Source organism: Netta rufina, assembly GCF_964035555.1.
Source record: "Netta rufina genome assembly, chromosome: 1".
Classification (NCBI taxonomy): domain Eukaryota; kingdom Metazoa; phylum Chordata; class Aves; order Anseriformes; family Anatidae; genus Netta; species Netta rufina.
The window spans coordinates 61,481,802-61,503,109 of record NC_140123.1 but is presented as its reverse complement, the minus strand read 5'-3'; the positions used below and the strand labels follow the sequence as shown (position 1 = coordinate 61,503,109).

At 41.7% G+C, this 21,308-nt stretch overlaps 1 protein-coding gene across 2 annotated transcripts in view; it reads left to right on the top strand.

The window, feature by feature from the left end:
* Positions 1 to 17,193, top strand: part of COL4A2 (collagen type IV alpha 2 chain) — a 135,452-nt gene extending 118,259 nt beyond the window's left edge. For both annotated transcript variants that reach the window (XM_084284865.1, XM_084284864.1), the window contains exons 32-47: positions 415 to 540; positions 892 to 1,073; positions 1,853 to 1,916; positions 2,282 to 2,356; positions 2,957 to 3,064; positions 4,019 to 4,126; positions 5,427 to 5,498; positions 5,905 to 6,030; positions 7,534 to 7,650; positions 9,192 to 9,353; positions 9,476 to 9,574; positions 10,211 to 10,357; positions 10,945 to 11,061; positions 11,880 to 12,071; positions 12,418 to 12,704; positions 15,442 to 17,193. In XM_084284865.1, coding sequence (XP_084140991.1) covers positions 415 to 540; positions 892 to 1,073; positions 1,853 to 1,916; positions 2,282 to 2,356; positions 2,957 to 3,064; positions 4,019 to 4,126; positions 5,427 to 5,498; positions 5,905 to 6,030; positions 7,534 to 7,650; positions 9,192 to 9,353; positions 9,476 to 9,574; positions 10,211 to 10,357; positions 10,945 to 11,061; positions 11,880 to 12,071; positions 12,418 to 12,704; positions 15,442 to 15,696 — 2,237 coding nt within the window. In that variant the 3' untranslated portion in view covers positions 15,697 to 17,193. The remainder of the gene's footprint in view (positions 1 to 414; positions 541 to 891; positions 1,074 to 1,852; positions 1,917 to 2,281; positions 2,357 to 2,956; positions 3,065 to 4,018; positions 4,127 to 5,426; positions 5,499 to 5,904; positions 6,031 to 7,533; positions 7,651 to 9,191; positions 9,354 to 9,475; positions 9,575 to 10,210; positions 10,358 to 10,944; positions 11,062 to 11,879; positions 12,072 to 12,417; positions 12,705 to 15,441) is intronic.
* The last annotated feature ends 4,115 nt before the right edge of the window (positions 17,194 to 21,308 follow it).

The following is a 21,308-nucleotide window of genomic DNA, read 5'->3' as shown; positions in this document are numbered from 1 at the left end:
CTGAACATGGTCAGGTTGGAGACAGACACCTCGTTACCCTGTTTATCTGAGGGTTTCCCTTTCACTGGAACTACCAACTTGTTTGTGCTTTCTCCAGTGTGGTTTCTTTTTTATGAACACAAGATAACTGATCTACTGAGAGGCAGATTATCTATCGCAAAGGAGTCTGTGTCCAGATCCCCAGAATAGTATGTACAAAAGGTTTAACTCATTTTCCATGGTTTCTTATGTTTAATTGTTCTGCTGACATGTTGTATTGATGCAGGCAACTTTTTATGCAGATGGGTTTTCCATAGCTTATGCAAGGTTATCCAGTAATCCCTTTTTTGCTAACTTCACTCTTCTGTTTTTGCTTTCTCCAGCACAGTGCCGCTGACTAGCTTTTTAAAATACGATTGTTTTCTTACCCTCTAGGTGACCGTGGGGAACAGGGTCCCCCAGGAGAGCCCCCAAAGCTTAAGCCTAGCATGATGATGGAAGTTAAAGGTGAAAAAGGAGATGTTGGAGAAACCGGCACCAAGGGATTCTTTGGCTTGAAAGGTCAGTGGTCACGACAAAGCAAAGAAAGCACATTCACAGCTATTGATCAGTGTCTAAGTATTTTCTCAGTTGCCATATAAAATATTTTCTGCTCAATGCACCGCTGTGCTGCAGCCCACAAGGTTGACAAGAAAAGCTGAGCTCACAGCTGAGTTTCACAGAGAGAAAGACCAAAGAAAGTGCTTCGTGTTTATGCCACTCATGTGTGCTACCCTGTTGTGCCAGCACGTTGTGATGCTGTGTTTAGGGAAGGCTGCTACCATGAAACTTCTTCCACACTAACAACTCCTTATCATCCTTCCCTGCTCTAGTGTTTTAAGTCTTCTTTATTTTTCTTTTCCCCGCCTGCAGGTAGCAAGGGAATGCCAGGCCTCCCCGGTAAGACAGGAACTCCCGGGTCTCCAGGGCACCCCAGTTACGTGGCTGGTGTGAAGGGGGACATTGGTGCAAAAGGAACGACAGGTGTGAAAGGGTATCCTGGTCCTGCTGGCTCTCCTGGCATCAGAGGCTTCCCTGGCAGCACAGGAGGCAGGGTGAGTACATGCCCACGGGTGGCAACACAGTGTCCTTTTCAGCTTCTCTAGGGAGTGGCATTCGCCCCTTGAAATTGTGCCAAAGAGCTACAGTGCAAAGACTAAAATGCAATAAAAATGGAATAAATAGACCAAATCTTTTTCCTTGATCCCTCTAACGTTCATTAAGCGCAGTCTTCTCAGTGGGAGACATTCAGATTTCAGGTGCCAGCCCTTTGCCTATGAGGACTCAGATTGTTTCTTCAAGGTCCCTGGTTTTGCTACCATAGCTGTTGGTAAAAAAAAAAAAAAATATTTTCAGCACTATATTTATTCTTCTTTTTCTCTCCTACTGATGGTGCCACTGCCAAAAATTGCTCACTGTCACTCACCTGATGGTAAGAAGTCTAAAAACCTAAGTTCCTTGAGCACAATTCACCGTTATTCACTTTGGCAGCAAAATGACTTACAATGAAAACAAAAAGAAGTCTTGCAAAAGGCGTGGCAGTAAATTCACACATATCATTTATGTAATAGAGAAGCAGTGCCAAATATGTGCAACATGAAGCTCTCTGTTTCAAATTTAAGACTTTGCAAACACAGCTTCTGACTTGGTTTGCACTGGTTTGGTTTAACCAATTTCAACCAAATGACTCCACTTATAAAGAACTGTGAAACAAAAAAAAAAAACAGAAAGGTAAATTTAAAGATGTTTGTTCAATATCTAAGCTTATGCTGTTTGGAAGGTTGAATAAATCCCCATCATCATTAACTCATACCTGTTTCCAATCACATAACAGGGAGATAAGGGTGCCCCGGGAATTTCAGGCCATTTTGGTACTCCTGGCTCCCATGGTGAAATAGGTGAGTTTGTTTTCTTATTTGAGCATTGTTTGTATTCATTAATCATCAAGTGCACAACACGAATTTCTGTAGGGTTTTCAGTCTTAAAGGATCCTTGTACAGTCTTAGAGTATGTTATTGTAAATGTGAGAGGCCGTGAAAAGGTTGATATTGTTAATTTCACATAACATGTATAAATACATGGGGGGCATAGTGAGGGCATTGTTCTAGAGGCTGTTTTTCTTCCTTAAACTTATTTTTCTTTATATTTAGAAAGATAATTATTGCAGAATTTTGCCTTGGATGTTGCCAAACTCCTTCAAAACAACAGGAAATACTATTTAAATTAAAGCCTTGCCACTCATTTGTTTTTTCACTTGAAACAGGTGAGCCGGGAGATACTATAAACTTACCAGGAATGCCCGGTCTTAAAGGGGAAGTCGGTGTGCCAGGCCTAACAGGTATTCATTTCACAGTCACTCGAGGTATAATTTTTCATATACTAAAGTCCATAAAGGAAAGGAGGGAGAGCTTAGCCTGTATGCTTTTGATGACTGTTGAGCTCCTGAAGAGAGAGGTGCATCTTTGAATATGTGCTTGGGTTACCTCTTCAAATGAAAGTGCGGTTATGGCAGTAAATATCAGTCACATGCAGCTGTAGTAAAACATTTCCTTTTTTTTTTTTTTGCCTTTGGTGACAAAAGAGGAATATAAGGCCATAATTATGTAAGAGGGGATAGCAGAATCAGGTTTATTTTTGATTGGGTTGGTTAGATGATGTAGTAAAATTTGAGCTATCTCTGCACGTTCAGCACATTTGAACATTGGTGTCATATTCCACATAATATGAGCAGTACTTTTAAAAAACAAATTTAATGATTGATTGGCTGACCTACTGTAGAAGAACATTTGTTCTCCCAGACAATCCAAGCACTCTGACTTGAAGAATGTCTTTATGCAGCAAGATCAGGACTCACCAAGTAGCCAACTTCACGTTACGCAGGTTACTTTTATCATACAGAGACTATTGAGAGAATAATGTGTTTTTGTGTCTTTTGCAGGCTTAAGAGGAGGCCCAGGACAAAAAGGTGAAGGGGGTGACCCTGGTGTCCCTGGCATTGAGGGCATCAAGGGCATACAGGGTGTCCCTGGCTCCTTGGGACAAGAAGGTAAAATATTCTTCTTTTTTAACACCCCAAAGAATAAAACTGGATGAGAAAGGAGAAAAAAAAAATCTTACACTCTGGAAAGAAAGTCATTAAGTTTTTAAAATGTTGATCATTCTGTAAGTTGGTAAAGAGCAGCAAAAAGGACATGGAATTCCCAAGAGAACTTATTAAGAGGAAATTTCAAAAGAATAACTCTATTCCAGTTTTTCCTTTTTTTATAGCAATTGTGTCCAGTCAAAGTAAGCCATTGCTGGCTTACTTTGCTGGTATTCTAATGCTGTCTCAATATGGCAAGGAGGTGGGCATTTCAATGCTCTTTTCTGCCATAAATGAAATAAATATCCCACAGGAGCCAGCTGGGGAACCTTTGAGCCAGTTTCCTTGGCTGACTGTACAAGAATACAAGGAAATTGAAATGAGGTCCAGCTCTGGCTGGATCATAAACTTGCAACTTAAGCAACATGTCTCATTGCAGGATGATCACGAAAATGCTCCTTCAGAGCAGTTGCTCCACATTTCTCATTTAATGATAGGGCTTAGAAGCTCCATCCAAGACTGGAGCCGTTTTGGTAGGCACCTCACTGAGAAACAGCACTAGTCTGATCAGCTTTCCTGTCAGAAAACCTGGGCAGATGGGGAAACTGAAGTACACACAAATGAAATTAATTATTGTAACTGGGAATAGATGTAAAACTATCATAGGAGGAGCCCAGTATATTTCTGAGGTTGTCAGAAACCTGAAATTTGCAGTTAACTGTTCTGTTTCACCTTGCCCATCCTACCTTTTCTCTCTTACTTCCTCCACTCAGATGTATGGTGGAGTGCCATATAATGACACTGGTGGGGGGAAACCTTCATTTTGCTACCTGGGAGAATGAAGGTAGCACAAGCCAGTGTTTTGGGCTGTTGGTTTTTAAGGACACTCAAAAACAATGTTTTATCATTGTCGCGTAGGTTTGCCAGGACTGGTTGGCCCCCCAGGGCAGCAAGGAAGCCCTGGGACACCTGGATTTCAAGGTGAAAAGGGAACTCCCGGCTGGCCTGGCTTACCTGGACAAGCAGGTATTTATACAACTTCAGCTATTCAGTCATTTCAGTGTGAACACTTGCTGTTGCTCTTTTGGGGTAAAGAAGAAGAAAGGGGACTTTTTGCAATTCACAGTGGCAGAGCTCCCTCTAGTAAACATGTGTTCCTCAAAAAGTCCAGATGCATTAATGGAGACCCGTGTGTGTGGTTCATGGGTTCTAAAGGACTGGTGTCTACTGAGATCACTTTAAGTGATTGTGAGCTTCCTCTCTTTTTTCCAGGAAAGCAGTTTTCAAGAAACATTTTCATTTTTCATGACAGCTGGGAAGAAAAGCAAAAAGATATTTAAAATGCAGCAAGACTGGTGATGTACAGTATTAGAATATTATAATGTGGCATTAGATAGCAAACAGTGTATTTGTTCTCCATCATCCTCAGAAACCACTAACTGATCCCACAGGTGTTTTTATGTATTTGGATAACTTACATCTGACTTATGGCTCAGGCAGAATTCTGCTCTCAAAATAAAGGCAGTAGTTTCGAACTAAGCTGTTTGTATCACAGGATGCAGAATCTCATTGTCTGCTACCTGACTCCTTAATGTATGAAGTAAGCAGATTTTTCTCTACAGTACAGCCAAAAATTGCCCTATTTTTAGTGAGATTCATCTATCTGAATCTGCATCAAATTGAAGCTAATAAGGTTTTGAAGGCTGCCTTTATAGACAGTGAAGAGAGGCAGACACTTATTTTTGTGAAGGTTTAATTGTCCTCCAGAACTCTGGCCATTGATTACCATTGATAACTAGATGGTACCCATCTAGTTTTAAAATCACGCTTAACTTTTTGATAGGTACAAATAAATGTGATACATTTTACCAGCAGTGACAGCTATTAGACATTTTATTAACTGGTGTTGGTTTCTTTAATGACCCACGGTGAATTTCTCCTGAAGATGGTTTCATTATAATCACATTTAGAGTGTACAATTATCCCATAGCTGTCTTGTTTGAAGACTTTTGAAAACTATAAACGGTTATTAACAAAATTGTGGTCTCAGGACTGGAACTAATGGTGTGCTACCAGACAGATCAGAGATATTTTAAGAAATACCTCATAGTGAGCTTATTGGATAATAACAAAATTGCTAATCAAAGAAGAAAAAACATAGAGTGCTGTATTTCATAATAAGCTTATCGCAATTAATCATTTTGCATATAATATGAAAGAGTTTAACACAGAATCGTATTTATTCAAGGTTTTCAGTTTTCTGCTGAGGAATATATACAGACTGATAGAAACTATTAAAATAATCATGACTATAACTTTAAAACAGGCTTGCCTGGCTTGAGAGGAATCAGTGGACTGCACGGCTTACCGGGCACTAAGGGGCTTCCAGGATCACCAGGTAAATGAGACTTTTAGTCTGCCGGTTCACAGGTTGTGCATTGTGTTAGCTGCAAGTTAGGTCCGTGAGATTTTTGCAACGGGACTTTCCTAACCGTGCCCTATAAAGCCCAGTGTGGAATTTACCTCCTTGTGGACACTGGCAAAACACTTCACACACTTTACATGCTGCCACACAGATGAATTAAAACACAACTTCAAGTCATAGTTTCTTTACTCTTGCAAAGTGAAATCCTCGAGACCATTTTATTCCATTACAAGCATTACTTATTCCTTTTTTTTTTCAATGAGTCACCCTAGGCTCAGGTATTCAGTAGACCCACACGTTCTCTACATGTATGTTAGCATGATGATACGTTATTACATGCAGAAACTTTTCTTCTTAATTTTGAACTACTCCACAACAGGTCCGGATGGCTACGGCTCTGCAGGCTTTCCAGGCACCGTGGGTGACAAAGGAGAAGCAGGAGAGCCGAGCAGAGTGGAAGGCAGCCGAGGCCCTCCGGGTCAGAAGGGAGACAGAGGTGTTCCAGGTCTGTATCCTGAAGAATGTGAGCTACTTGGTTTTTGTTCCACCTGTGGGCATTAAGGATGTCATGAAATGCAATTCAGTGTAGACAGAGATATAGGAGAGACTGTATGGAGTTCCTGCTGCTAATTAACCAAACCTTGCTCAGAAACAGCACTGTGTATTGCCCAGTGCTGGACAAGCTAGCTCCTCCTGGGCAGCCTGGGTCCTTCCCCACAGTAGCAGCTCATTGTAGCACACCCAGAGCTCAGCTCGCTGCAAATGCTGCTCTTAGCCACCATTTCCCAAAATATTTATAAAGAGAATCCAGTTACACCAACACTATGGCTTTTCTTTCTTTCTTTGCATTGCAAATCCTTCAATATTTACCTTTCTTCTGAAAGCCTCACTGTCCATTAACATGTGATTTTTCCCTGTGATCGCTCCTGTGCTCTATTTCCATGCACAGTGCTTTACTCATACCATCACCCTTGTGCAACATAAGCGTACGGCTTTCCAGCTCTGACCCACCTGCAGGCAGCACTTACCTCAGTATGGCTCACCACCAGTTCTTCTTCCATCACAGAGTCACCAGACTCATGTTACAGATGAACAACTACTACTTTTTTTACAAAGTTTTTCTAACATTTTGGCTCTAAAAGGACTGGCAGATTAAAAATAATAATAATAATAATAATAATAATAATAATAATAATAATAATAATAATAATAATAATAATAATAAAATAAACTTACTGCTTTTACCTGTGTCATTGAATATATGCTCTTTGGTGCTCTACTTTATTATTGCTAACATGCTGCGTCTTCGCAAACACCATTCAGAGATTTAGTACCAAGCCCTGCAAGAAATAACTTTTTGGCTTATTTTATTCCTGTTGTTTGTTGGAACTAAATATATTAGTTTCTTTTTACAAGACTAAACAAGAGGGTTTTTATGGCTTCCTGACAACTTCCATGTGCTCAAAAGGACAATTTTGAGCAAAAAGGTGAAGCAAATTTTTGGCCATTCAACACTTTCCATCTTAGAGAATTTCCTTGAATTTGAACTTCTGGTTTTAATTGAATTCCTCCTCCCCACCCAAAAAAAAAAAAAAAAATGTCTGTCACCTTGATTCAATAGGACACAGAAAAAAAAAAAAAAAAGCTGCTTTCTTGTCTGCTTCAATATACCTTGGATATTTTAAGTACTTCCTATTTTGAAATAATATTTTACTTGGCAGATGCAAAATTATTAGCATTCCACACAGTGAGATGCAATTAGCTATCCAGAGAGCTTTGAAACAGAACTAGCTTTTGTGGGCTTTGTTTTGTTTTGTTTTGTTTTTAAGAAAAACCTCCACATCATATCATCTGGGGGGGGGGGGGAGGGGGGGGGGAGGAAATCAGTGGGAACTGCAGGTGTTTCGACTTTGAAAATCCCATTTTTATATGTAGTCAAAGGTGAGTCCTTATAATTGCAATTGTGCATTTTCCTTGCAGTACTGTTTATTTCTTCTCTTCTTTTCAGGGATCCAAGGAACCTTTGGCATTCCTGGGCAGGATGGATTTCCAGGGCCTCCTGGGATTTCAAATATATCAGGATATCCTGGTGATAAAGGTTCCCCAGGTCTGGACGGAGTGCCAGGTAATTCATGCCTTGTGTCCCTCAGACAACACAGAAGATTAAGTAGCAAGTTAGCAACAGCAGTAGTTATTGCAATCTTTGTTCAGTAAAATATCCCTATTAAGTGCAACACTGAAGTACATGGCTCGATGCTCCTTGTATAATTGTTAGACACAACTAATGGCACAAAAGATAATAGGGACAGAACTCTGATGCCAAAGGCCATTCCTGCAGGGTGTCTTAATGGAAGGACTTGATTTTCATGCAAATAACAGATTTAATTGATCATCCAAATTTCCCTTAACAACTTTCAGAAGCACTATGCTAACTTTCTACTTTAAAATTTAGATCTGTGGCAGATATGCAAATCTACAGAATACTTTCTTAATCATTCACAGAATTTTCCTGTGTGAAATTGCATAGGAGACCATTAACTGCTCTTCTTTCTGAAAGTTCATTCTGTGAGCCCACATTTTTCAAGCCTATGAAAGAGCTACAGTGTGGCTCTGCATTTAGAAGCTGAAAATCCTGCTGCTTGTTGGACTGCACAATCATTTCAAACTTCAGTGCTTGTAGCAGAAGTTGCAGGTGTCCCATTATCATCTCTATGATGTGTGGAAATTTAATGTAAGCTCAGCAAAAACTTACAGGAGGCAAACTGGCTGTGGAGCCAACACAGTACCTAGGTTTCCAGATGTGACTAGAATGCTAGTTGGCCTTACTCTGCATACTGATTCCCATTCCCTAGGCAGTCATTGGGTTAAAAAAAAATAAAAATAGAAGCAGTGAGGAGAGGGGGATGAGAACAGGAAGACCATCTGCCACCTGATATGCTGATAGGCATGGCTCTTTGCCGTAAGCATCCTGCATTAGTACCCACACGTGATCCAACTGAAACAGGCCGCATAGGAGATGCCCCACGGAAAACCCTAGTTACTAAGTCCTTCTCCCCTTGGAAACAGGGTCCAAATCTCCTCTCAGGCAGCAGAGGTAGGAACATGCCAGGTTTAGCTTCAGAAAACAGGTACTTCTGGAAAAGGAAGCTGTTCCCGTAACTGCCAAGACAGCGTGAAGTAGTTATTTGTATCCAGGTGTTCAACTGAAGTACCAGAGTACATGGAACAGCAAGTCCTTGGCATATTTACCACCTCACCTGGCGCCGAGTCAGGTATTTGCTGATATCTGATTTCCCTCTAGTTGCTTGGAGAATTTAGGACAAAGCAGGGAGGCACCTAGTGAAGAGTGGCATTTGCTGGGGTAGGGGTAGCTCACCAAAGGCCACATCTCAGCAGGCATCTCATGGCTGCTGAAATCTTGCTTGAGATGACACCGGGTTCTGTGGGAGTTTTGTGCTGATTCCTCTTGCACTGCAGCAGAAGGGTATGCCAGTCTGAGAGCAGGAGCAGGAGTGCTGAATACATCTGTTGGTCAACTGAGCACAAGCTCCTTGCTTAAACTGAGGACATAAAACCTGATGGGATACAATTAGATCTGTTAGTTTCATCTGTGCCCAGGTACTGAGGCAGTATAAACAGGTAACAGCTTGAATGTGCTCTAAACAGGCTATCCAGGACTACAGGGGCAGCCTGGAGTACCAGCTCCACCTGGAAGCAAAGGAGAAAGCGGGCAAGCAGGTGTGAGCGGACAAACTGGCCCAAAAGGAGAAAGAGGTGACCCTGGATTAGCAGGGAGACCTGGAATTCCCGGGTACCCTGGACCAAAAGGTAAGGATGGGAGATGCTGATCATCTGCAGGGGGAAACCCCCTATGCTACAGCAGCTTGACTTCTGAATTTATATGATCTGTACTGAAATGCAGTAATGTGATATGTCTTTTTGCACTAAAGGTCGCAAGGGTGAGCAAGGTGTCATTGGCTTTATGGGCACAGTAGGATTTCCAGGTGATCTGGGACCCATCGGACCCAAGGGGGACAGAGGACTAACTGGTGAGTAAGTGCAGTCAGGTGCATGGCTCCTTTCTACACATTTTGTTTAGGAACACACAGCTGATCCAGCTGGCCCTGCTTTGAGCCTCATCGTAGGTGCTCATTGAGCACCCATTGTAGGGGATGGGTGCCTGAATTTAACATGAGTAGTTAACTTTTTGCTGTAAGTAATTTATTTTGTATGAGGCGCCAATTCCAAAATTAGACCCGCTTTCAGAGAAAAAAAAAAAATGTTGACTTAAAATAATCCTGCAGAGTAGACATACTACATATTTAGCAGTATCTATGCCATCGTGTATTTGTGTCTCCAGAAGCCCACCAAAAGATGGTGCTCTACCTCAGAGAGCTGTTGGCTGTCTGGGGAAACCATCCCAACCTCCTACGTTGTAACTGAGGAAGCAGTAGTGCCATTCATTTCCTTCTGCTTATCTTTGTGCAGTCCAAGACAATCCCAATCCTCACATATGTTCCTCCAAGATCATAAATATGTCTTATACCCAAGGTAGCGAACTGTAGATCACGGTCCCTCTTTCACATACACAGCCAATTAACAGCAACATGTCTGTGGATGAAAGCATATTAAGGAAAATGTGCATATTTTTTAATGAAACTGTCTCATCTTGCCTCCTATCACAGGCTTTCAGGGCCCTCCAGGCTCTCCTGGGCTGCCGCCTGTTCCTCCAAGGCTGATTGCTGAGCAAGGAACACCAGGTCCCCGTGGAAACGCAGGACCTCCGGGAAGCCCAGGAGATATGGGCCCTCAGGGTCCACCAGGCGATCCAGGTACGAATTGCACACTCATAGCAAATGCTCAGTTGCCCTCAGCAGAGAGAGGGCTCCAGAGCACTGCTTTAGCTCTCTTCAACTCTAAATTCTACAGGTCAGAAATGAGAGTCAAAGTTGGGTTTTTCAAAGCCAAGGGCTTGGCTTTCTTCCCCCTCCTAACATTCAGAACTTAAGCAAAACAGGAATAAACTCTGACAACACTCACTGCCAAAGCAACACCAGATATAGATGCAATTGTGGAAAGGCACACGTCCTTGCGGGTGTGTTTTTGGCTCAGGAGATGTAGTGTTAGCAATACGTGGACCAGACACAGTGCACCTCTTGCTAACGGCCTTGTCAGAGATGCATGGTGGTGGCAAGAGTGAGAGATTAAGGTTGCGGGTGTCATGTTGTCTCAATTCCAGCAGCCTTTTCCAAAGTTAGTGCTTTTTGCCTGAGCAGGAACCATGGGATATCACTTTTAGTATAAATTGGTAAATCTGGTAAACAGGACTGAATGCACGCAAGTAGAGCGCGTGTTATCAGAGCAAGTAGCATGCTGATATCTCTGCAGCCACTGTGCTCATAACTGTTGTTGGTGCAAGGTTTCAGAGGCTCACCTGGAGACCCAGGGCTCCAGGGCAGAGGTGGCATTCCAGCTCCTCCTGGATCCAGAGGTGAACAAGGAGCAATGGGGTTTCAAGGTCCAGTGGGATTTGAAGGTAAGAGATGTCACACAGCACTTCTTCCCTCTTTCCTACTTCCATGCCATAATTATTCTGTAGTTACTGTATCACTGGATGGGAGGAGGGAGGAGAGAGACGGCTTGTTCCTTCACAACTTCTTCACAAGGCACAGCTAACTTTCAACAGAGGTAGCTTAAAGCAATGTTTTCAAAATAAGTTTTGATAGCTGCAGATGGCAGTCCACTCGTGAATGAGTTTGTTTTGATCTGTGTACATTTTCATGTTGGTTTTCTCTAATTATTTCAGCATAGAGTTTTACTAGCTGTTATGTTCATAGAAATGGATGTTTACATAGATGATACTTGCAAGAACAACATTTAAGAAAATGTACCTGTGAAAGAAATACCCGTGTCTTTATCTAGTCAAAGAGCGGGAAGACTACTAAATACACAGACCAGAAGATATTTGCAGAATACAGTTTTAACCATATAAAGCAGGTGCAAGCAATTCAAAACCTAGTGGTTATTCTTAGAAAATGTTTTGAAGGAAAAAAGATGCGCATCTGTATGGCACAAAGTATGCTAAAGTTTATCAGAACCTTATATGTGACTTTCCCTGGCTCTCATAGTGAAATATCTTAGAAACCAGGGAGCCTGACCCAGCTCCAACCTACTTCAAAATCAACTGCTTTAACCTTAGAGCTACATCTCTTTTAACAATAACTTACCATAAGAAGAGTTATTGTGCAATCAATCTTTGTTCATGGGCAGCTTAGCTGAAATACCAGCTAGCACAAGAGCACTTGTGGGAGCACAAACTAAGCTGTATTTTTTTTTTTTTCCCTTTTACCTAAGGCCAGCCAGGCCGCCCTGGTAGCCCTGGGCTGCCAGGCATGCCGGGTCGCAGCGTCAGCATCGGCTACCTGCTGGTGAAGCACAGCCAGTCCGACCAAGAGCCCATGTGTCCAATCGGCATGAACAAACTCTGGAGTGGATACAGCCTCCTGTACTTCGAAGGTCAAGAGAAAGCACACAACCAGGACCTAGGTACGTGCAGGTATTGCTGGCAGCAGCTGCAATTCCATCCCTCTGACTGAGAAGAAGGAAAAAATGAAAAATAAAAAAAATAGAGCTTACTGATAGAAAGCTGGGACTTCAACAGCCAGATTTAGGAAGCACCAAAATGAGAAGATAAAAACCACACCTGCATAGCATATCCCTGAGAGAGACTTTGCAAATTGTTAGTGCCATCTGAGGGGAACAGGAAAGCCGGAGACACATTATGGACTGCAAGGTTTTACTGACACACACTTGGGAAGGAGCAATAAACTGAAAACACGCGTTGTCTTCTGCAAAAATGATTGCCATAATTTCTTTCTTTCTTTCTTAACAGGGCTGGCCGGCTCATGCTTGGCTCGTTTCAGTACGATGCCATTCCTCTACTGTAACCCCGGGGATATTTGTTACTATGCAAATCGAAATGATAAATCCTACTGGCTCTCGACTACAGCACCTCTCCCAATGATGCCTGTGGCAGAAGAAGAAATTAGACCATATATCAGCCGCTGCTCAGTCTGTGAGGCCCCAGCTGTGGCGATTGCTGTCCATAGCCAAGAAGCTTCTATTCCTCGCTGCCCTGAAGGCTGGCGCAGTTTGTGGATTGGATATTCCTTCCTCATGGTATTTGTCCTTCAGCATCACACTGTGTGTGGCACTAGGCTTTAAGGACGTCTTAGACCCTAGGACGGCTGCTCTGTCGTAGCTCCAGTAACATCAAAACTATGCAACATCCTGGGAAACTTGTTTCTAGGAAACAGGAGTGAGGAGCAAAATTTCTGTGAACCGCAGAGAAAATTGCCTCTTTGTCAGAATAGCATCTGGAGCCCTTATTTTATGTACAAAATAGTGTTTGAGAGCACAGCACAGGTACAGCTGTGAATTACCCAGTAAAACTGCACTCTGTAGGCAGTAGTCTATGGAGCATTTTCACAGCTAGAAAAAGAGTGGAGGTTACTGATGAACATCACTGTTAAGAGGCTGATCTGGAGGGGGAAAAAAAGACATTTTTTCCCTTTCTTTTAGAAACTGAAAATCACTGATTTTTAGTAGAAGATTTAGAAGCCAAAGTGTTTCATCTAGTTTGGAAAGAGAGACAGCCTCCTGTTGTTTTAAAAGTTAATCTTCAGTGTCATACCTCTAATGGCAGCAGGAGCAGAGCTGTATATCCTATTGCTCAAAGGATCTCGTAGATCGTGTGATTACAAGATAATTAGGAAATGGGATCTTACAAAAGAGCTTAACATTAGGCGTGCAGTGTAAAACATAATGAAAAGATTCACCTCTTTTTGTCTCACTCCAAACAGTTACCTCTGGGCGCAGAACAGTACAGAGGGATCATGTAGGCATTGGAGGACTCAACATAGTGAACAGTACATAGAATATGTCAGTGAATGATCCGGCTGGTAGTAGTTTACTTGACTTGCTTGATGCACACTAGAGTCAAAACCTGCAACAATATGTCCATATTGTGTTAATGCATTAAATGCTGGATTGAATGATGAAGTAATCAAGGCTGGAAAAGAGTAAGATTTTTCTGGCAGAAAACATCATGGAATAGCTGTAGTCAGCCCTTCCTGCAGATTATTTGCTTTCCAAAAGCTTCAACTTTTCAGGAAAGAAAAAAAAAAAATAAAAGGAAATTGGATATTTTTCATTTAGTTGTAGAAAAAAAGATTTGAGAAAAGGCAGATCCAATTTTTGTCCAGTATTATGTTTGACCTTTCTTTTGCTTCTCTGAAAAGCCCCGATACGGATCTCATAGTTACTTCACAGGAATTCCAAGGATTGATTGTTTGTAAAGCCCATGTAAACATTCAGCATTGTTAAGGGCACAGTTGTCACCTTAGCAAGAAGCTTTTGCAGGGACAAAGTCTGCCAGCACCAAGGAACGTACAGTGAGAGGAGTTTCAGAAGATTAAAGCTTTCACATTTTCCCATCTAGTGCTCAGATCAAATGACGTGTTTGGCATACACATTTTTTTTGCTTCTTATGCAACTCTTGAAGGAGAAGTACGGCATGCTTGTGGTTATTTCAGAGTACACGTTCTTTTACTTCTTGGCTTAAATTCGTTACCTCCTTCCCCTGGCTAAGGTACAATCCTGAAGGGAGTCACTGTGGACTCCTGCCCAAACCACCTCAGAAGTCAGTAAGATTTAATGCAGAGAGGGCACTGAACTTACTGAGGGATAAGAAGCCCTGGCTAGTAAATGAGAAGCTATCACAGGCACAAAGCTGGAGACTACACTGAGCACAGAAAGGCCACAGCCCTTGCAATGAGGTTGTCGAACTCCCAGGCCACTGCTTAGATAGCATGTGCAGCTTTCCAGCTGCTTTCCAGCTCCAATTGCAGAGGCCTCAAAACTATGAACAGTTTAGCCCTTCTTCTTACCAACTTTGTTTATCTAGAAGGATGCTAGAAGGGATCAGAGGTCAGATCCTTTACCCCATTAAAAGGTGGCTGCTTGTGTTACCCATTTATATGGACACAGCAGGCCTCTGAGCATAAAACAAGGCCAACAGATTTCTTCCCACATTTACAAAACTATTTAGCAACTTTTCCAGCTGCTTTCATTTGTATTGCAAATACCTTCAGTTTTTAACAGAAAATTAAGCAACTGCACTTAAATATGCAACTGTACAGCCCTCAAAGGGACTGTGGAAATGCCTGTTTTGTTAGAGATCCCTTTGGCAGAACATAAGTAACATTCAGTTTGTTACCACAGTACGTGTTAAAGGAAACAGTTGAGTGGTTTAAAGGTGCATAATGCTGTTACAATGTGCTGTTAATGAATATATGATACAGGGAAGTTATCTGTATAGAAGCTTTTTTTTTTTTTTTTCCACAGTGCTTCTTAAGTGCAATGCAGAGTACATAAGACTTTATAATGAGGGAAATTCAAGTTAGCTATATGACAAAATGTTCTACTTAATGATGGCAACCAGAGGCTGCCCATAGAGACTGTGGAAACTCCATCCTTGGAGGTATCAACAACTCCACAGTGCCCTGGAGCAACCTAGTGTGACGCTGAAGCTGAGTCTGCTTTGAGCAGAGAACTGGCTCAAGTGCCAGAGCGCTTCTCACCCAAATGATTCTCCAGGTCTAAGACTAGAAACAGTGAAAATCCTAACTATAGTAAAGATGTTTGTCAGAAGTGGCATCAGCATATGAGATTGTTCCTTTGTATAAAGGACAGCCAAACCCTTACGTCTTACATGGTTGCAGGATTAGCCTTCTCTCTGCTCTGGAGTTAAGGATTAGGAGCACTTCTAGTGTTTTTTCTCTTTTCCCCACATGTAAGTTTTTGACAGCGTTGCCTGAGGTTGTACTCTGAACGCTGCCCTTCTTGTCTCTCTTAGCACACTGCAGCTGGTGATGAAGGTGGAGGACAGTCGCTGGTTTCTCCTGGGAGCTGCCTGGAAGATTTCAGAGCTACTCCTTTCATCGAATGCAACGGTGCACGTGGAACCTGTCATTACTTTGCAAATAAATACAGCTTCTGGCTCACTACGATTGACCAGTCCTTCCAAAGCAAGCCCTCAGCAGATACACTCAAGGCAGGACTCATCCGAAGCCATATCAGCAGATGCCAAGTCTGTATGAAAAATTTATAGAATTCTTTCATAGTATAAGGAACCTGCTTATCCTGTAGTTCTTGTACTATGAAACCTTCTATGATGTTTAGACATTTGAATAAATCATGTTGGTGCTTTTTTTAACTTATTACCTCAAAAGCTGAATGGAAATTTAATTGTAAGTGTCTGTAAAAGCAAATTAAGTGTAACAGAAATCAAGTCTAACACACAGACCTAGTGTTGTGTTCTCCTGCTATACAGTATATATGTATTTTTTTGCTAGTCTAACATTCTGTCATTTGCCAAATGTTACAAATACTCAGCTTTGAAACACAAAAACTTCAGCAGTAAATGAATAACTTGGTCAGATACCCACTGCATTTACTTTAAGATAAAGTATGCATCTTTTCTATTAACTATATTTGTCACAACACTAAACACTAACAGCTACCATTCATTCAAACAATTAACACACTGTGATCACACTAAGCCTTAAAAGCCTAGCACAGTACTGAAAATGTACACTGGAAGGTGCTCATGTCCAGCATTAAAACCTAACTTTAATGACAGTATTTTATGCTTGGGCATTTCAAACACACACCCAGAACAATCATCTTTTTCTTATAGTTGTGTTTTGTTGTTTTTTTTTAAGCTTCACCACTCTTTAGCACTTAATCACTGGAAATAGCAGAGAAGCACACAAGCCTTCCAAAAAGAGTAACCAGAAAATGCACATCTCTTCCTGTTTTGGTTAGGAGACTACATGATGAAGATCAGCATATTATTTTACAAGTCCGGTGGTTTTTTTTCTAGACATACTCCAGGCCAAAGGATCGTTACAAAGGTCTCCTTCTCCACCGTGTTGTGGACATTGGTCTGTGTCATGTTACTCAGCTCACATCACTGAGTATTTTTTGCATTGCAGCTTTTCCCCTCTGAAACCAGGTTACTCATCACAAACAGGTCTTACCCATGTGCTGTTGGAGCTGCTGTCACACGTAGGGTAGGTCTTCCAGGACAGCCTATTGTTCAATGCCATGTTACCTTGAAGGTCAAAACTTGCAGACCTGCCAGTTGTCTGTCAGGGGGCATGTAGTCCTGGCAGCTGGGGACATGTGGCAATGTGATGACCAGCGTATCTGCCTGCATACATCCTTCCTTGCAAAAGCAAAGGGGAAGGAAGCAGAGCACTTATTTGGCACAATCTTTTTCCATAGAAAACCATGTCATTGCATACCAGGCTTGAGAAATGGCCACAACAGATAGCGCTTCCCTTCTAAAGAAGCCATTTAACACAAAGCTGTCTCTCTCCATTACAGGAGAGGGGGCAAAAGCACAGCTGCAAATGATTCTCTTCCCATTGACACAATCTCCTTATATACCCAAACACTAAAAACTGAAATCAAAGAGACTTCTCTAACAATGACAATTGATTTTTCAACTGTTCACTCCTGCTTCAGGTGTTTATTGGCTTTTGTAATTACATTCCATCCTCACTGTATCATAAATAAAATCTGTTTTTTTTCCACACTTCTATTTGTTGGTGATTGCCATTTTGTAAAGTGGTTTGTTTGTTTGTTTTCTATAAAATGCATATGGACTGCTCTTTTGAATTACTTTGTTTGCACCTAAGGCAGAAAGAAAAATAAAAGCATTACCATAACGCTCCATTCTACTTCTTCAACCAGGAATACATTTTGTGGCACTTAAACCATTCCAGAAGGGAAGTGCAGTTCTAAAATTGCTCCTTTAAGCTGAACTGTGGAGATGGAAGTATTTAATCTGTTGTTAGAAAGAGGAATTTAAGCCAATAAATTGTGATGCTGCAAATTAAAGCAAAGTATTATTCATGTTCCACAACATTCAAGAAACCAACATTAACCAGACTTGGCAAGTGTTACCTCTGCAAAAAACTTAAAGTGTAACTTCAGTTAAAGTTCTGAGCTAGCACAGTTTCTAGCTGAGATTAGTTGTGCGTATAATTAGATATATCCATGAAGTGAGAAATTACATGAGCTTAAAATCAGTTTTCTGGCCATGCTTTAGCTATGAAAGGCAGCCTCTGAACAAATTAATTCCATTGGTATTTGTTTCAGCCAAATAAAATACCTAGAACTGAAAACATTGCAGTGCACATTAGCCAAATCTATTCCACATTTGCCAATCCTTTTAAATTACACACTGCAGTAACAAACACCCCATAATCATCAATTTACCTCTTCCAGGTCATCAGTGGTTGTCGGATGACCAGTTAAATCACTTGTGATTTTTATAGCGTGCAACTCCTGCAGTGCAGCACGTGAATTTTTTTTCAACAGAATTCAAGTACAGGTTATACAAACCTGTAAAAAACAATTATGTCAGCAACAACAGCTAACTATTCAGACTTTAATGGCTGCTATGTTGCATAATGTCCCTATACAGCTTTTTTTTTTTTTTTTTTGCGTGTAAAGCCTCAGCAGATAGGTCTTTCTCCACGAGTTGTGTTGTCTATTAGTTTTCTGACTCCCATAAGCTGTTCTAAGCAAGTTTGCTCAGCACAGTATCATCAGCAGTGGTGAGCTGAAATGCACTCAGGAAGTTAGAAGAAAAAAAAAAAAAACTATGCCACACCACAGTGAACTTTTGTACTTTTTTTGTGTACGTCATGTGCTTCAGGTCCATGTACTTATACACGTTTCTCCAAACAACGCTTACTCACTGTCTGGGAAGGGGAGGGAGCAAGTACACACGAACACGTGGGATGCTTGCAGCAGCCAGAGGGTTTCAGCCTGCCAGCTACCTTGGAGCACAGCACTGCACTTGCAGGGGAAATGCCTTGTCCGAAACTGTCTAGATAAATTTGCCTCCCCAAAGCACCTACTCCCAGGAAGTTAAAACATTTTTATTCAGGAAACAGGACTTTTCAAAACAATCTTTTCACTGAACTGTACCACTCCAGCCTAGGATGTGAAAACCACAAGTATTTTGCCTGTTTCTGAGTAATAGTCAAAAATTTTGCTTCCAAGCATTCTGCTTGTTTCCTACACTTCTCTGTCTGAAAACATGCTGAAGTGTAACATGCTGCTGAGCCTGGAAAAGGTCAGCAAGGTTATATTCCCCTCCATAGGTAATGGTGCATCAATATACATGTATAAGCATAGCTATAGTGAAGTCAATGCAATTTGGCTACTTGACACCAAAAAGTTTTCTCTCTGTATTAACCAAATCTGTCATGTCTTCTCACAGTGATTGGGCTTGTCCAAGGCATGTGGGAACAGAAAATCAGCAATGTGCAGGCAGTAAACATGACCCTATAACAGGCGGTATCAGACCGCTGCCAGCAGAGAGGTGGCGTGGTCACCGACTGCTGTATGGGTTTGGCTGCACCTTATCTGGCTGCCAGAGCCTGAAACCTTGCCTTGGCCTCTCTCTGACACCACCTTCAAGACACACACTTGCCGTGTGTTTGGTCTGAATGCTGTTGCTCCCATGGTGTTGTGCTTTCCACCGTGACACGGACAGTGGCATAGCCCAGCCGAAGCAGATGGGCACCAGCCTGGCAAGGCCCATAGCTCACATTCAGGTGGTGTTACAAAAAAATAGCAACTATTTCACTGTCTACACACTCCACATAATCTGGTCTAGCAAAACAAGGAAGAGCAGAAAAAATGAATATTTGTAAAATAAGCTTCCCTCCCCGTCAGGATTCATACACCACTGCTAACCCTCATGCAGAGCCCTCCCCATGCAGCCACGAAAGGCCCGAATCCAGGCCTCCTATCAAAATTATCAGTGGGAAAAGCAAGGTTGGAAGGGCAGGGGAAATCCTACTCCTCCCCCTCATTAAGTCAAGCAGAATTTTCTAGTAAAATTATGTAGGAAGGGGGGTATAAAATGCCTTTTGCAGTGCTGGGATACCAGGATGCTACTGCAGAAGCAGCAAGGAAATAAACAAATTTATACAGGACATGTAGGAAGCACAAGAGCAGGACGTATTGTATTAAATATCTATGTTGATAAAGAAGTACCACTAAACAGGAAAATAATCTGTGCAACTTCAGCATCAAGGGTTGAACCATGCTCTGTGATCACACTTGCAGACATGAAGACAGCATAGGCACTGTTGCAGCAGAGCATCAACACTGTGCTGTTAAATGGAGCTCAACTGCAGCAGAACTCAAGTTACTACTAAAAAAAATCCTGTATCAAACCCCAAAAAGCCTTCCAATTTTGTTTGGAGGCACAATCTGACTTCAGAAAGTAGTGAAGAAATGGGACTAGCATGTACATTGAATAGTCCAGATTCCCTTCTAACATCTTATTAATAGTCCCCATGCATTACTGAGTCTCCTGTGTTCTGTTGTGCAACCCCCTTGTCCAACACAAGGTTGAGAGTGACCGCCTGTTGTAACCCATGCATTTCTCAAGGAGCAATAGCCAGCAACACCAGAAAAGCCATTAACACCATGCCAGACAATTGTAGCCCTTTAGGCAAAGGTACTGCATGCAGGACAGCTTCCTGTCTCAACCCCTTCAGTAAAAATACCCAGGTTATAGCTTTTGGAAAGAGTGTAGGAATTCCTGAAGATTTCCTTTGAATAAAATGCTGGAGAAATTGAATTTTGAGTACCTATACCTTATGAAGTGTTAGATGTTAGGTTTACAAACATTTTTTCCTGTTCTAGGTGTAAAGAATCTTGCAACAAGTGACCAAAGGCTCCAGCACAGCCTTTGCACGCCAGCACACAAAGTTCAATTGTCACCAAATGCAGCAAAGCCAGTAGCAGACTTTTCACAGATGTGCTTGCAGATCACAAGATCAAGCAAGCCTTTTTGTCTCTTCCCAGTCCAGAAAGACCTCTTGGTACTGGCCTTGAACTTTTTTTTTTTAATAACTGCTAAGTTTTTAATTGAACACAGCTGATGTTTTAAACACCACAGAGCCTGCACAATTAAGTCTGACAGATTGGCAGGTGTTAAACCGCAAACCCTTAACAAACCCAAGAGATAACCCTTAAATGTGACTGAGACTCTTCTCACAAGCCATTCTTCCCCACTATGTACTCTGCTAACTTGAAAACAGCAAATAAAGCTGCTTTGACCTTCAACTTGCTGCAGAGAAGCTAAACTGCTCAAGAGGACATACTTGTGAAAATAAAAATATTTAAGATATACTTAATAATAATTTAATTCCTTATTTATTTAGCAATGGTCTTCCTATCTACTACACAACCATGAGCTGGGTGGGACAGAAAAAGGCAGTGACAAAGCATATGAACAGCCAACCTTTTAGTTTTAGGAAATGAAGCCAGAAGCATCCATAGGAAGACGAAGGAGACTCTACACAAGAACTTGCAGAACTGGAAACACACGAGCTACATTTTTTTCCCCCAGTAGTAGCAATGTTTTGTTTTTACTAACCATCTTCTCTCTGGTTACCATGTCTCAGTGTGAGATACTGCATCACTGCATGAGTTCTTTGTAGCTGGGGGGGTTGGGAAGCTCTAGGAGCACTATGAAGTAATAACCCGTCCTCTACTGCAGTCAGAAGGGTCACTGTGCACCTCTTTAGTACAACAGAAAGCTGCACAAAGGAATACAACACGCACCTTCTCTTCCCTTCCTCCTGTTATAAATCAGAAAATACTCCCCCCCAGGTAGTATAGCAG